This window comes from Rhea americana, unplaced genomic scaffold (genome assembly GCF_003343005.1).
Source record: "Rhea americana isolate MKP2758 unplaced genomic scaffold, rheAme1 scaffold_13, whole genome shotgun sequence".
Taxonomy (NCBI): domain Eukaryota; kingdom Metazoa; phylum Chordata; class Aves; order Rheiformes; family Rheidae; genus Rhea; species Rhea americana.
The window spans coordinates 4,169,263-4,186,151 of NW_028185372.1; the positions used below are offsets into that span (position 1 = coordinate 4,169,263).

At 37.5% G+C, this 16,889-nt stretch overlaps 1 protein-coding gene across 2 annotated transcripts; it reads left to right on the forward strand.

Moving 5' to 3' along the window:
• Positions 1–12,907: 12,907 nt before the first annotated feature.
• On the forward strand, positions 12,908–16,883 carry RIMOC1 (RAB7A interacting MON1-CCZ1 complex subunit 1). Of its 2 annotated transcripts, XM_085326377.1 has the most exons (7): positions 12,908–12,954; positions 12,997–13,054; positions 13,586–13,692; positions 14,126–14,272; positions 14,683–14,814; positions 15,028–15,142; positions 16,357–16,883. In XM_085326377.1, the coding sequence occupies exons 1-7, from the start codon at positions 12,919–12,921 to the stop codon at positions 16,629–16,631; spliced, it is 870 nt and encodes a 289-aa protein (XP_085182503.1). In that variant the 5' UTR covers positions 12,908–12,918; the 3' UTR covers positions 16,632–16,883. The 2 variants fall into 2 exon arrangements, with proteins under 2 accessions (XP_085182503.1, XP_085182504.1); XM_085326378.1 differs by lacking the exon at positions 14,683–14,814.
• The last annotated feature ends 6 nt before the right edge of the window (positions 16,884–16,889 follow it).

A 16,889-nucleotide genomic window follows, 5' to 3' on the forward strand; every position in this document is an offset into this window, starting at 1 on the left:
ACATGCTTTGAACTGCAAACATCCTATTTTGGCTTAGACAAACTCCAAACATAACTGAATAAGTAGATAAAGGACTTTATTCTGGAGTATCTTACGGAAGTACAATAGATGATCTATTGTGTCTTAATTTCGTAATATTTTAAAGCTATTCACACAAACAATTACAACAAAACAGCCAATATTGTAGGATTCTCTGAAATGATCAAGGATATTTTCCATTTGGTCTTATTTTTTTTCCACTGAAGTCAAGCATGTGACATTGGTCAAACATTTATCACATTTAACAGCATTTAGAAATGAACAGTTGGAGAGTCTTGAGCCCTTAATGCCAAATACAAGTCAGTAGGTAGGTCTTTTGGAGCAACCACAGGTTAATGATTATATATTCGTTATAACACTATTTAGTTATACTACTACCAAGCACAATAACATCAAAGTCAGACTAGTGCAACACATTGAAATACCATTTCCCAGAGATGTAAAACAAAAGCTGTCRAAGAATAACAAAGATGCAGGCATTTTTTATCTACTTGACTTTATTTTATAGGGGGAAGAACCAGAAATCTGAGATGAACTAATTTATTTCTGGTCACTGTCTCATCAACATTTGCTTATAAAGTTATTATACCTTTAACTAGATTTTTACCARTTTGAAGTTTTCCTTTAGGTTCATTAGAACTTGGCAAGAATACTCAATCACTGAGCCACAAAAATCACATATTGAGCCAAGCAGAAGGGAAAACCCATCAAATTATGGAGTATCTAGAACACATGCATAGAACATACACACTTACCTCCCAACATGTTAATAGGACCTAATCTGAAACTAAAGGCTGGTGTTTACAAACCTTCCAGTGTTACTCAAAATACTTGCATACTTTTGATATTACTCATTTAAGARTACAAAAAACTCATCTTTCAACAAAGTGGAGCGAATCTAAACACRTTGATATAGAAACTCAAAGAGAATGAAAGAAGGTAATTCATGACAGGTACATCTTCCTTCAAGAGTGGAATGCTACAAGGAAAAGCAAATCAAAGAAAGATTWAAAAAAATTCTTAAATATATTGCAGGTTACAAACCTAAAGGTACTATGTAGTTATAAATGTATTCCAGCCAGGAACATGAGAATAACTACATGTGCCTGTGCAACACAATTTAACAACTTTAAGATCCACTCATAGCATTTATAGAGAAAAGGGCTGCCACCTGCATCACCAGTGGTTACATTGGTAAGTCATGTGAACTTAGATAACACAACTACAAATATAAACTTATTAACAAGAGTTAGGTGAAAGGAAGGTCATTACCAAGAAAAATCTACGCATTACAAAGAAGCATGGGTATTTGTGAGTCTAGTGAAAGCTGGAATTGGTGAAAATTAGCAGGTAGTCACCAAATGAAAGCTCATTTAATCGATAAATACATACATAATTAAACATAAATACCAAAGGCAAAACTGAACAGCCAAACAAACAAAAAAAAATCCCAAAGCTAGCTTCTAGATAGCAATGGAAATGTAAAGCAAGTGAGAGAATCACAGAGTCAAGATTTTGAAGGAAATGACCTGGCGAGCTGCTGAGGAATTCCTTTGCCTAATTGGCAAGATTTCGTCTTCACAGGCCTAAACTTAKTATCAATGAGGATACCAAGTTGTGAGAGGAAGCTGAAGCTACACAATAAAAAAGAATTAACAACTCTTTGGTTACAGTTTTTTTATCCCTGAATGAACTTGTGAGCAGTCAATAGAAAAACACTAAATATTTTTGCTACAATGAATATCGTAGTGGAATGCAAAGATACACCTAATTCAAGTAACTATAAAAACTTCTAAGTAAATTTTCATGAACTGATTGGATGAACAGATCAAAAAATCTTGGAGGTATTTTTTTACTTAGTTCATCCTTTTCCGGTTTCCATTATAGCACTCTCATATTTTAGTAAGGATGTCCCACYTTCATATAACAGATATCAAAGAGAAGAGTTTCTAATATTATGTCAGACTATCATATCATGATTACAAGTTAGGATAAGCAATTATGCAAAACTTCTTAGAAGCTATTGAATATTTCATAGGTCAGATATAACTTGTATAAAGCTATACAAGGTCTCTTATTGCTATACAAGGTCTGTATTCTAGCTATACAAGCTAGAGAATTAAAATTATTACAGCAAGTTATTCAATTATTAGCCTCTACAATCCTGACAGAAATAGSCACTGAAAACTCAGTTAAATCCACAGTTAACTGGTTACTGCAATTTTGTGGTCTTAAAAATACACAGAGAACTTCTAACTTTCTGGCCACTGCAAATGCTACATCTCAATTTAAAACCAGAACACTTACAATGTTAAATTATACAGTACTTATGAATTAAGGTAAATTAATTTTGCATAGTAAAAGAAAAAAAAATACCTAGTATGATCTTTGGCTACTATTCAGGTTTTGATAATATGTATTTAGTAACTGTCATCAACACAGTCAAAAGTACCAGCAAGTAATAACCTTCAACACTGACAGTCCAATATGCCTACTAGTTCTGAAATAAGGATAAGTGATTTATCGTTCATTCCCCTACAGCAGAAATGAGAAAAAACAAAAGGCCTATTCAGCAGATATTTGCAGACAGCAGCTGCAAAAATGCCATATATTTTTACATCAATATTTATGGAGCACGTTTTTAGTTCTGAGAAAATGATACTAATCTCTTACTCCTCATTTTTTGCCAGGAGATTTTTGCTGCAAGAATAAAGCAGAACAGGAAAGACTTTTCTTTCTTTGGCCAAACACAAATCATGGGCTTATTTTACACTCCAAGCTGATAGTGTTGTAGAACATTAACACTAAATGTAACAAAAGGAGCTACAGGAATAATAARTGGGAAACAGGAATCCTGAGAAGCCATCATGCTGCATGTCAATTCATGTTTGTTAGCACTACTGCAACAGGCCTTTCCAGATTCTGCAAAGCAACATTACATTGAAAAGCTACACAGAGGTACTTCAAACAAACCTCACCAGCAAGCAGAATTAGCATGTATTTTAAATTCAGAACCTAGGGAGGATGTGCAAAACTATTAGTTTTAAAAAAAAACTTTTTATTTGTGTTTTATATGCAGCTTACCAAAACAAATACAGAAACTGAAGGATAGTGTAGAACCACATTTGCAGGAGTCACATACAGCGAACAAACCACACACCTCAAGTTGCAGACAGTACTGTGTGATAAGCCAACTGCATAGACACTAGTCAGAAATTAACAAAAGCTAACATCTGTCAAAGTTTCAGGTTTCACCTGTAATACTGGCTTCCTCTTTGAAACTTGGACTTTGTCAACCATTTCACAGGTGTGGGTTTTTATTGGCAACCACCCCTTTGGGGCTACAAGAGTCTGGCATGCAAACTCATGCATGCAGTCCAAACCCATGTAATTATTTTACCATGTTCAGTTATACAGTTCCTGCATGCTCTGAAAGGATCGGTTGCCAATACAGTCTTACCTGAATWACTTGTTTGCCCAATTCTTCTAGTCCATTCAACTACTGAAAAACAGCTCTCTGGAGTTCAAAACTGCTTCCCTTTTACAGTGAGCCAGTTCATTAATAGCTTGGTTAATACTCTCAACATGCATGATCACAGCATGACAGAAAAATTACACATGCAGAAAAATAAGACAGCTGTTTTCTGTTCCATTTCATTTTTTAGTGGTAAACAAACAGAAGAATTGGTAAAATTACTAAGGAATGTAACTAAACTTTCATATAGAATATATGGCAAAAAGTGGAACTTTTGTTAAATTCTTCAAGAGAAAATTTAAAAAGAATACCCACCATTCATTTGTCCATCTTTTAAAAAGGCCAGAGAATTAGCCAAACAGTCTTAGAAATTTGGGATTTCCTTCAGCTCTCCTCTGGTTCTGGTTTAACTGTCTGATTTTGAACTTGGTTCTACAAAAACACACTCTAGAGAAGCTTAGAAACCTGCTAAGCCTAAGTATGGGTGAGCAGTTCATCTTTTCAGGCACCCAGCTGCCCCTTAGGATGGTCTCAGCTCTCTTACCCTCGAATCCATCAGTTGCAAACATCACCTAAAGATCAGGAAGTCTGTTTGAGGGGGCACTTTGAAGCCATACTCCAATAGTTCCCTGAGGACTTCAGCACTCTGCTTTAGGGGGTTGTACCATTTTAGGAAATACAAGCATTTAAATTGACATTACTACAGTGAAACRTCCCCATTAAATTCCGAAATACATCGAGCAGAGTAGTGACACCCCGTGGCATGCTACTGAACTTTCAAGTAGAAAAAGGAAGCAGTTTTCCATGTGCCTCCCTCCAGAACTGATGGCTGTCTTCACCTAAACTAGCAGGCCTCAACGAGGTGCTACTTCATACCAAGTCTAACACACATATCTTAAATAATAACAGTAACCAGGTGAACTCAGTTGAATAGTTACCATGGGAATGATGAAAGGGGTCTCGGATTCCCATATAATTCTAAAGGGCTTTTAGAATGTATAGTTCACATGATTTTATATTATTCACCCAGCCAGTGAATATGGTGCTTTCTGGCTGTAGTGTATTTAAATTGTTTATCACTTCAAGTAAGAATTTCAGAATTTCGTTCAGCTTGCAAGTTATCCACAACACAGAACAGAAAATCTGTCATAAGGTAACAATCTTAGATTTCCCATTTACCTCACAGAATAAAACCTTGAATACTATAATCATAGCTTACCATCTCAACAGTTGTGCAATTTAACAGAAGAATTACCTGTGACGAGAATAGCTCTGCAAAAATCAGTAAATTTATATTTATTTACTTATGCCTTTGAAATACAAGATACTCACCTGAACATCCATTCAAGAGTGTACTTTCAACAATCATGCCATCAGATAAGAGACCTCAAGTGTGTAGGCACTGTGCATGTTCCTCTGCCCTGAATGTATCGGAAACACGGACTTACTGCTCTAGAAGTAGATCAATTCTCATGTAATCTTATCTACATTATTTCTAATTTAATTCATTCTACGTTGTGGACATAAAACAAATTTTTATGTGGTCATTACTTCTCAAGATTCATTGACAAATTAATGATTTAATACATTAGTTTAAGTTGGTCTAAAATAAATATATACCCGAGAATTTGTGTGGCTATATTTGGATGTATAGACAATTCTTGAGTGCTGCCAAAACATTGCATAAAAATTATGCTCTTACAATTCTAAACAAATGTTTTTTGTTTTCAAGCTCTACCCAAAAAGGAGAATGACACAGCTCCAAAAAATAACTATGGTTTTCATGAACTTACTACTGCAAACTATAATTCTGAATTCTCCCCTCCACCACCTGTCTTATCTTTAGTATAAGCTTCCAGCACTTTTCCAGAGCTTGAAGTGATGATTTTACAGTGACCACTATCCTTAACAGTCATAGATAGAAATGCTAACAAAGTCTCAAAGTTTCACCAGGAGAKTATCTTCCTTGATTTTTTATTTAAAAATACTGTACTGTTGTGTTAACTTTCTAGATTCATGTGGCAGGATGCTCAGTTACCTCGCTGCACAATTTAGCAAAGACAATTTTAAAAATTTTTATCAGGTTATTTTCTCAAACAGCTTTCTGAAATTTCTAATTTTTTTTTCTAAAACTCAATGGAAAATTAACAAGTACTGTCAAATTTTCTTCACTGAGCTATACTGTGAGCAAGTAACTGGACCATCCAGGTGAATTAAGAAAGAGCAAGAAAATAAACAGCAAATAGGTAACAATATGTTAAAGAGACATTTTAGTGCTAATTTATGGATCAAGTTAAAGTAAAGATGAACATACTAATACTATGCATGCAATAGGTGACATATCTGTTTCCTGATTTTTTTTTTTTTTTTTTTTAAGATCAGAGATTCACTTGTAATTTGTTATTTGGTAAAACTCCCCCTCTTTTCATTAGGAGACATTTTTATAACGAGTTTGAAGGTAAAGGACATATTCAGCATCCCTTAAAGTTTTGTGTGAGAGGGAAGAGGCTCTAAATTTGAATTTTGATCCCAAATTCAAGACTCAAATAACCTCACTTTAAAGGCAGAGCAAAACAGGTCAGGCTCTACCTTCAACACATAGTTTGGCAGGTATCCTTTCCAGTTCATGCAGCCTACCCCACTCCTTGCCAGTCACCCATCACTCAGGACAGTATGGTCACTTATGTGGCTGCACATTGAACTGTAATCCAGACAAAGGGGTGAGGATGCTTTTAACACAGATACATTTCCCAGTCATGTTCATCTAAAAGAGACACAAACAATTATGTGAGCACTACTTAGAAGGGCTGCTTCAAAACAAGTGGGAAGAAGAGGCAACAGAACAGAGCAGCTGGTTAAACTAGTCCTCTTCCAAAAGAAATGCTTGCTGAACTATGACATGACACCTCACTCTTCTATAAAACTTCGTAAAGTATGGATGGTGGCTCCCCTTTACTGTATTTTATAAATGCATGCAGCACAACAGGAACATAAATTTTTTTTCTTAWTCAATCCATGATTCTTCCAGGAAAAGGTGTGTTTTTTCTCAGAGGAAGCCCCAGAAGAACCAGAAAAGTTTTAATGGTAAGTGCCACACCAGTTAATACAAAATCCCAATTAATTTAATTTTGCTACGATCTAAGAGAATTAACATTATAAAACCTCTTATGGTGGCACAAAACTTTACTAAAAGCCAGGTGAAGTGTATCTGAGCATAAGTCACACATCACAGCTTCGTGAGGGAAGTTGCAAGTCTCAAACAGGGGTAAAACTCTCCAAATCAATAGTTACATATCTCGTGCRGCTCATGGCCACACAGATCGGCTTGGTGATCCCACTGGAGGCTAGGTCCATGGAAAGAATTGTCAGCATTTCGTCAGACAAGTAAGCTGATCTCCTAYACCATGCTGTTACGTGACTCCAGGATTCATATGATTAAAGGATGGGAGCACACAGTCAGGGACAAGCTTTATGGTCACTTGCTTTTTGACCGAATGAAATTATTTTTACGTTAGCTAGAAGTCACCTGTGAATCAGTACCCTAAATCACATACACAATAATCTGTAATGCTCATTATGGAGGCAGAGGTGAAGCCCGTGTAAGCAAGTCCTGCACTGCACACATTCCCATTCTTTGATCACTAACCATGCAATAGAAAAATACTGTCTTCCTTGTTTGTTCTAAGTAAATTGTTTCATTCTAATCAAGACATTTGTATACTTTATAGTTGATGTTTTAAAAGCTACTTGAACTCTCTCCAGCTGCAAAAAGCAATCCCTATTTGTTGGTCTCTTTTGCTCCCTATTTATTGGGAGGTCACTCAGAAGAGCACCTACAGCTTCAAAGTTCACTGCATGCCATTTCCTAATAATTAACAGTCAACTGCTAAATCTTCTCCTATAGTCAGAATATATTTAAATGCAAATGTGATGCCACACTGTCCCTCCTGCAGAAGGCCACATCATAAGAAAACAGCTGTTTTATGTTTTATCAGGGGACCCACCTAACCTACGCATACACTTGAAGCAGGTAGAACAAGGAACAATCAAGCAAGGTTAGGCAAACAAAAACACAACACAACACAACTACGATCTCTCTTAGTAGCTGTCATTCACAYGCTTCTCCAGAGCTAATGTATTCCACAACAGGCACAGAAGTAAAATGCCTCTACAGATCACCCTTACGCCCTGATTTCACATTTGAGATTAACAATATGAATATATTTCAGACTGAATACACAGTCTTATTTTCCATTTGATAAAGAGCAATAGAGTGAGTATATATCCAAATAAAAAGATAATAGAAGAGGACYGACTGATTTAGGTATCTAGATTTTCCTATTTAATGATATGACATTCTTACCTGCCATGACCCTGAATTCTGGAAATCATTCCACAAAGCTTAATCTCAYGAACACAGAGGAAATCCTTGACAACTACCTTCCACTTAGCATCATTCAGATTAACTTCCAGTTTTGCACACCTTCCCTGGTAACTCGTATTTTAGCAGTTCCGCATATGTCACATGTAAAAGCATGCATCTTTGTGAATCAGACATTTGAAAGTTGGTACCACAAWACTGACAATCTTTCTTATAGAGATATTAGATTCAACACACTCATGAAGCTTACATATTGTTAAATATATATCCTTGTTTAATAGTTTATGTGTTAGAAATCACAAGGAATTTCTTTGTTTATCTTCAAGAGCAAAAATATTTGCTTCAAAGAGTACAGTGATAAAAGACAGGCAAAAGACCAAATATTCTATAACACATTTTCACAAATTCAGTTTCTCTCAAGAATTTAAATAGACAATGTTTCTCATAATCCTCAACTAACATAGAATGCAAGTCTGATGCCTAGGATTGAGTGCAACAAAACAGTTGTTGCTAAGGCAGTTTTGGCTAGCTGTGCCACAAAACAGACTGTGAAACTGCTGCATCCATTCAGTTCACCCGTCTGCTCACTAAAGCTTCTCAGCTGATGTAAAGTGAAACAAGACTGATCTCAAGTAATACCTCTTGAGCAAACTTCCATTATTCAAATCTAAAGAGGGTAAGTGTAACTAAGCATCATTAAAACATATAACTAAATGACAACAACATCAAGTACAWTTGTAGGACTGATTTTTATAAAATGCTCCTGAGTTATTAGGGGTACAAGATAACAGAAAAGCATAATTTATAAAACAGATAAATCAGCCTAACCTCACCACAAAAATTTTATTCAAAACCTGAATTCACACCAGCAACCAGTAAAACAGAATTTGTGCCCTAATTTAGGGAGTTATGTTTTTGTACACTATCAAATTTTGTAATTTTTTTAGTTCAAACAAAAAGAGGAGGGGGAATAGCTTCCCATTTCTCTGAAAATCTACAGAAAATTGCTATTTCTACTTAATATTTTATTCTTCAAATCATAGTAAATTAGTGTCATGTACCAAATATTTTTATTATGATTTCCTCCAGATTCTGCAGGACCTGAATTATGCTAGATTAAACTCAAATTAGCAAGGTATATCTGCATTAATATAAAATCTGTTTTATCTATTCATTTCAAACAAAATTTTGACTATAGACTTAAAACCTGTTAGGAATTCACTGGATAAGTGGTAATTATATATCTGGTATCTTTTGAGTCTTATTTGGTCCAGTCCAGTCACTCTCTTTCCATTCAGTGTTGCCAACTGCTTTCGCTTTCTTTTTTTTTCTTAATGAGGATCCAGAACTAAATCAAGCAGGAAATAATCCAGTGCTATCTTCATCACCAAATGTAGTAACATCTGGTCAAAAAACTAACTCATTGGAAAGAAAGCCCATTTCTTCCAACTTTCATTCTTTCAGAGATCAAAATATCACATAATCAGAATTTGTTGTTCATCTGAACCCAACAAAACTTCTCTCCGGTTACTTTCACCAATAATTAGAATGATTTCATTATCATCCCACTTATGTGCTACAATTCGACAAAATTTGCACAACCTGCAAAACTTCAAAGCTCTTGAAACTACTAACAATGATAAAAGTGTATTTTTGTAACAGCTGTGAAAAGCTTTCTTCTCTAGACAATTCTATACTTTTAGTTAGAGCTAACAACRTTTTCCTACCACCATGGTTTTCCAGTTCCTCTCTGTAAATATGAGTTTTGGTAATATTTAGTATAAAGAGGAACAACACAGGTTATGACTAAAGTATTGTTTCTTTAACTTTCACAAATAAAAGAGGTTACAAATCATCTTCTAAAATAAGATAAATTATTAGAACAACATATATCTTGAATATATATATATGGTCAAAGTTTTCAAATGTTTAAGGATTTCAGATATGCCAGTTTTACTGTTACATATATCAGAACAGTTAATAAGTGTTGATGGAATATCACAGGACAAAAGTATTTCCAAAGTGTGTATTTGCAACTAGTCTTTTCTCATCTCAGAAGGACAGAAAGAGTATGTGGTTTGGAAGGAAATAAGCAGTGGAATCCACTGCAGTTAAAAAAAAAAATCATGTTCTCTGAAAATAGATCCTAACGCATACACTGGAGATACAAATTCAGAACACAAAAAATCATAGCCATATTTATTGCTTGTATAATTCCAAAGTCATCGCATAAAAGCAAATAATATGTTTAAATATATATTCCATATATAAAAGCACATACATTGTGTGTATGTACATTCTCACAACTGCCAACACACACATAGAGGTGTATTTATATATAAATCCCAAATGATAGGAAGATATAATTGTGGCACTGCTACATTCTTGGCTCAGAAGGACAAAACCTTAACAGCCTTCCCTCTTCCACCAACCACAGCTATTTAAACACTGTGATATACTTCCTTTTCCTGTTGTGCTTCCATCCATTTAGGAACACAGTCTGTCTTTAAATAGGCAACACTCCACATTGTCCCTCATTACTAACTGCAGCTTTAAAAATAGCAAGTGCCAGGCAGTAAATTGTCACAAACCCCAGGCAATACCTTCACCAGAAATTGCTTTACCATACTATGACTATTCCCTAAAGTAGTTCTATATAGTAAAAAGGGGGTCTTTTGCTTCGATAGTTTATGTAAGAGTCATCCAGAAGGAATACTTATTCTTAAATGTGGAAAGCTTTCAGAAAAAACAGTAGATGCAATTTTCTCTTAGTGTGAAGCTCTGATAATTTGAATTGTAATATTTCCTTGACTTGAAAAGAATAGGGAGAGGTAGCAAACCCCAAACCAGGACATTCTCTTTCAAACATGTGGAAGAGATTTGGTCTGAATGTGTTCTAAGCAAAAACAAAATACGAAGTGGATTAAAGTCATCGTTCTCTCAAATAATCAGATATCCATCCTTTTATCAAACTTGAAAACTGATAGTTTTGTAAGGTATGGGATGACAATAGCAGCTCTCTAAATTATAAAATATAACTTGGGGTTTTAGTGGCTTCCGGGATACAACTTAAAGGGGTGGATACTGGAGCAGTTCAGAGGCCACTCCAGCCAGGAGCAACGCAGAGCCCAAACAGAGGTTAGGGCTCCCACACGACACTGCAAGGAGGCACGGTCTCAGCACAAACCTGCTCTTCCTAGCTCTGTGGTTTATCAAATATTTACCCAAAACTCATGCCACCCTCCTTCCTTGCAAAAATCAGCTCCCAACAGGAAGTGTGTAGGGCACAACGCAGGAAAAAAAGCTTGAAAACCACTGTGTCTTCCATTCGTTCACAGATGACAGACTATCACATTTCAGAGCAAAAATAGGTTGGGGGGGAAGGAAAAAACATATCAAGTTTACTTTTCCTCATAAAAGTGGACGCTACATCATTTTTTCCCATTTGCAGCATTTCCATTTCTCTGTTACCACTGATACCACGAAAAACTGGATGACATTTCCTTCACTATTAAGGGAGGACCCACTTGATAGTTACATAAAAAAGCAACTAAMACATAAAAACATAGCCTGGAATTTAAATAGAAAGTTAGGGGCAGAAACAAGCAAGTAAAGAATCTGAAGAACCAAAAGGGAACTTTTCAATGCACGGACATTTTTCAGTCCTCAAAAGAAYGTGCGAAGTGTTGCATTTCATTTAAAACATACAGCACCATATCCTTGACTCTCAGTTATAATTATGGTTAACTGTGATGATAATTTTGGTATTATTAACACAACTGTTCCTTAGATGAAGAACTCCCTCTGGATACAGACTACACAGGAGTAAATGACAATACATATCCATCTAAAACATCAACAGTTTTCTTCAAAAAATGAAATTGTTTCTGGAAGCAAACACAATTTTGCCTTCTAGGTTTTACTTTTTTGTTGTATTTAGTCTGTTYGACAACTCTTACATATGGCATAACAAGGTTAATACTAAAAACATCTGTGTATGTGTAGGTAAGCGACTTTTCACCGTCTAATTTAAAATACATCAGTAAACTGCATCCACTTTCTTTCAAGTACCTTAACGGAACACAGACACTAATAAATAAGCATTATATGATTTTTAAAGTTAAAACTATAATGCAGGTAGGGAAGAATATTGTTAGTCAATTATTTTAAAATATTCAAGCTAACAAAACCCAAAATACTGGGTAAGGTCATGACATATTACTCAATTGGACATCTATGTACTGTTTTTTTCAGACAAGAGATAAAATTTAAAAAGTGATATTCTATTGCTGTGCTCACATAACAAAACATAGTGTTTGATAGWTTACAGTGGTATAGCAGCATGCTTTTATTACAAAAAAATAAAAGGAAAACTGTTTTTTCTTCATAACATGGAAATTGTTTGGCACCTCAGCTTCATTAAGCGTACTAAAGCTGGATGACACACTGGAGCATAAGCGTGATTCCATTTATCAAAGGTTTGGTGTTCAAGCTGATTTAGCTGAACTTTTACAATTGTACCCATACAAGTTAAACAATCCCAACACTAAAAGTAACACCTCTCCCTCTCCGGTTAAAAAGTATTTATTGACAGGAAAATAAATCAGTTTTCGCCTTAAAACGCCAGCCCCGTGTCAGCAGTTTGGCACCATTCCCTTTAGCTCACGCACGCGCAAGAAACGCGCCGCAGCGCGCCTGGACGGCGTGGGCAGCCACAGAGGGCCACGCCGAAGGCTCTCCCCAAGCAGCCTGGGGCACATTTGTGGAAACGTCCCCCACACTTCCGCTAGGAAAGAGCTTTAACGTCCACGTTAAAAGAAGCAACGTCCGCAGCTTTAGCAACTCCCTGCCAGCTACCTCAGAAGCCGCCGCCCGCCCCTCGCGGCGCGGTGAGGGGGGCGCGGCACGCGCCCGGACACCAACGGCCGCCCGCCGCGCGCGGCGCTAGTGCGCCTGCGCAGCCCCGCCGCGTCACGGGGCGCGGCGCGCGATGACGTGCTCGCGGGAGCGGGTGGCGGTTGGGATGGCGGAGGTGGCGTGCGCCATGTCCGCGCTGTGGCTGCGGCTGGCGGCGCTGGGCCGGCGGCTGGCGGCGCTGGGCCGGCGGCTGGCGGCGCTGGGCCGGCGGCTGGCGGCGCTGAGGGGAGCAGGCGGCGACGGTGAGGGGCGGCAGTGGGCGGGGGACCGAGCGGGCCCGCTCCGCCTTCTGCTGCCCTCGTGCATCACTCGGCCCGCCCCTGCTGCCGGGCTGTCGGCGGCGCCGGCTGCCCCGTCCCCGGGGCGGGGGTGGGGGGGAGGTTGCAAGCGCCGAGCTTTTCTCTTCTCGGGAGGGGAGCCTTGCCCCTGGGGCAGCGCCTCAAGTGCTGTGATCGGGCCTCCCTGCAGAAGAGGGCTTTTCTCTACAGCAGGGCGGTTGACACCCAACATCTGTAACTCCATAACAAGTAGCATTTTTCAATTTTTTAAATGAAGTGTTTGATTCTGAAGCATCGGACCATAGCCACTAATGCCGTGAATTCAGTCGTGAGATCAGTAATCTAACAGGACGAGGTGCCCAAGTACTTTATTATTCAGTTGCTATTGTATGTATCACAAGGATTGATAAAAGCAAATGAGATCAAAAAGGGGAGCAAGCAAGGCTGTTGCTGGGTGCTCTTCAGTGCTAAGAAAGCCTTATATTCTTCCTTCAGATACTTTCTTAATGAAAGGTGCTGCTACTCTGGAGAAATTGAAGGACCTCTATACAGAAGAGAAAGAAAAAACAAATCCTTCCGAGCTTTTGGAGCTTTATGCACAGGTAGTATGTTTAAAGCACTTGAAGCAGCACTTTAAGAAAATCCACTCTGTAGAGTATATGAGAGGGTGGGATGCAGTAAAGCAAGTATAGCTGAAAAAATCTCTCTCTGCTTTWTAGTGTGTGCAGTGATTACAGGACTTTGTCAAAGTACCAGCCCACCTTTGTTCTAGCATAGAAAGTAACAGAGAGCTGATAATAATTGTATGAATATTGTGAGGATAAAAAGTGTTCTGAGTGTGTTTATTATGAACAATCTAACAATATTTTTAGCTTGAAACACTTTGGAAAATGTTAAAAATTATCTGTGAAATTGTAGTATTTTGTAAACTAAGAAGTTAGYATGTTACTATATGCCACCATCTGATTATTTTTGCTGATGTTACTTACTTTATTTTTTCTTTTTTTAACATCATACATCTTCTTGTTTTTATAGGCTGTCTTAGATATAACATATTTTGAGGAAAACCAGCTTGTGGATGAAGATTTTCCAGAAGATTTTTCCTTACAAAAAGTTAAAGAACTTATTTGTATTCTTTCAGAACCAGAAGACTTACTGAAAGAATGCAACATAAATGAAGAAGTGAGTATGAACATGATTCAGTCAGAGGATTAATTATTTCATTGTTTAAAAATCAAAAATCTAAAACAGAATCATGGCATTTGCATTTTTTATGAGGAAAATTTGAGATCCTTTGAAAAAATTYCAAGGCTTATTTATATTTAAACAGTGTTTCCCAAATCATTACYCTTAAATAATTTTTTGAATAACTTACTGTATACTCAGAATTTTTCTTGCTAATATTTCAGGATTCCAAATGCTTTCTGCTGTTTAAATCCAAAATATTAGACTTGTGTTTGTGACCATCACTATTAAATATTTCTTCTAAAGTTAGACGATTARTACAACACTGTTTGCATGTGTGAGTGTGTGTATGTGTAGTCCAAATGGTTGTTTTTGGCTTAGCACATTTTTACTGGGTTTTATTTCAGTCTACCAGCATCCTTGGCACAGAGTTATTTGAATGYCTTTACTGGAGAAAAGGAGCCCTGCTTTACATGTATTGTCACACTGTAAAAGAAAGGAGTGAATGGCTAAGAGAAAATATCAGCTTATTTAAAAAGGTAAAGGAGATTATATGTAAATAATAATAATAACATTGTGAGAATGTGAGTGCCCATACATACACTTTTAAGGCATGATTTTAAAAAAGTACGTTTTTTTTTTTCTTTTAAATAACTGCCTAGGAAAATCATATCTGAAAGTATTTATGGCTATCTTTAAATTTGTCAAATTTGTCTAGTTTTTTTTTTCTCTCTCTTTTTAATTATATTCAGTGTCTTAATGATGGAGTCCATTACTTGATGAAGATGCTTAGCTTTAGATGCCCTCTACAGGTAGATGAAGATGTCTCATTTCAGGATAAAGATACAGCTAGATTACTCAGTGAAGGTAAAAAAATAAAAATGAAAAAAAAAAAAAAAAACAAGGGGGGAAGGGGGAAGTACAAAACACCTCAAATACCATCTCCACTTTATAAAACCTGTTATTGTATATTTTTGTTATATCTGGTTGGATTTCATTTGTGTTCAAAAATTAACTTTTTAGAACCCCCCCCCCCCCCAAAAAAAAAAAAAAAAAGTTGTGAGAGGCTAGCAAGCAGTGGTATTTTCCTGCCCTTCCAACTTTCCTTTTTTCTGACTTGTATGTTTTAGGAGGTRATAATGTTCATTTTCTCTGTAACTGCATCTGGGGAAAATCAASAGAGGCTGACTGCGTTTTACACACAATATGTGTGTTTTATAACCATCCAGTTTTCAGATGACAAATTTTAAAAGCATAAATAGGACTACAGAGGGTGCTAAATGTTCTCATGTTGTCTTTCTCTTCAGATCTAGGAGAAAGCAGGTGAYGAATTACTGATTTCACAGAGGTAGAAAGGAGTACATTGTTTAGAGTAGGCAAAACTTTATTATTACTCCCTACCGTGGCTTTATATAAGTTGTATTACTATAGTGCATTTCATCTGAGCATCTGAGGCTACGTCAGTGTGATGCAAGTAATGTCATGCAGCGGGAGTGGATTTTTAAAGAAAAAAGCTGGTGGTGAGGTCCGCATTGTACACACAATTTACTCTATTCTGGTTTTATGGAAYGGATGCCTACATGGGATGGAGCACCTTCTCATTTAGTTCTATGTGAAAGGGACCAAGAGGGGTTATTCCAACTCTGCTCCAGAATGTGAAGCCAAGTTCAGTAGCTGATTTCATGCATTTATTTGGTACATGGGGCTTTTTTGTTTGTTTGTTTGGKTTTTTTTTGAATGATCATGGACACTTACGCGGCTTTTTGTTTATTTAAATATCAAAGCTTCTGTTGGTCAATCTGAGTTAAGATGATTCTCAAGTAGCATCTTCCATGAGGTCTAAAATRTGGGAGGCATAGAAGTGTTCTAAAGTAAATATGCATAATCATATCTGCACTTAATGGGTTATGAAGATATACAGAAAGATTAATATACAAACAATTTTCAGAAAATACTTATATGTCAAGCTGTATGTCAGCTATAGATTTTGACATTGTGAAAAGGCAAAATGGATGGAACAGTGAGCAAGGCCTCATTGCAAGTACTGAGCAAGTACTTGAGTTATAAATTATTTTTTGCAGGTGTGTTTAGTGATACCCACTTACTGGCAATGATGTACAGCGGAGAAATGTGCTAYTGGGGACTGAAACACTGTGGAGAAAGGAAGCAAAAAAGCCTGGAGACGACAGATGCAGCATCTAGCAGATCGCAGAGTGCATCACTGGCTTTCCGAGAAGTGGGCAAAAACATGTTAACAAAATACGTGGCAGTATGTGAAGGACCTTTAAAAGGACAAGGGTGGGACACAACGAGCGCAAAGCAAATGTTGCATTACTTCAGGAAATCCCCCGTCTGAAGCTGGTGCTGTTGCTGTCGCTCTCGGGGGCAGCTCACTGCAGGAGGAATGCGTCTAGGGAGCTGCTCTGCGCTGAGGCCAGACGCTGCCCGCTCGCTGACTGCCTGGCCCGGACGCGAGCGCTGCTGCAGGGGCACCGCTTGCAAGGCCGCTGCGGCGCAGCCCGGTAAAGCCGTGCCCGCTGGAGGTTCGGCGGGGTGCGGGCGCCGCCCTCGGCGCGGAGGCGTTGCCGCCGGCGGGCCCGGCGCCATGGCGGAG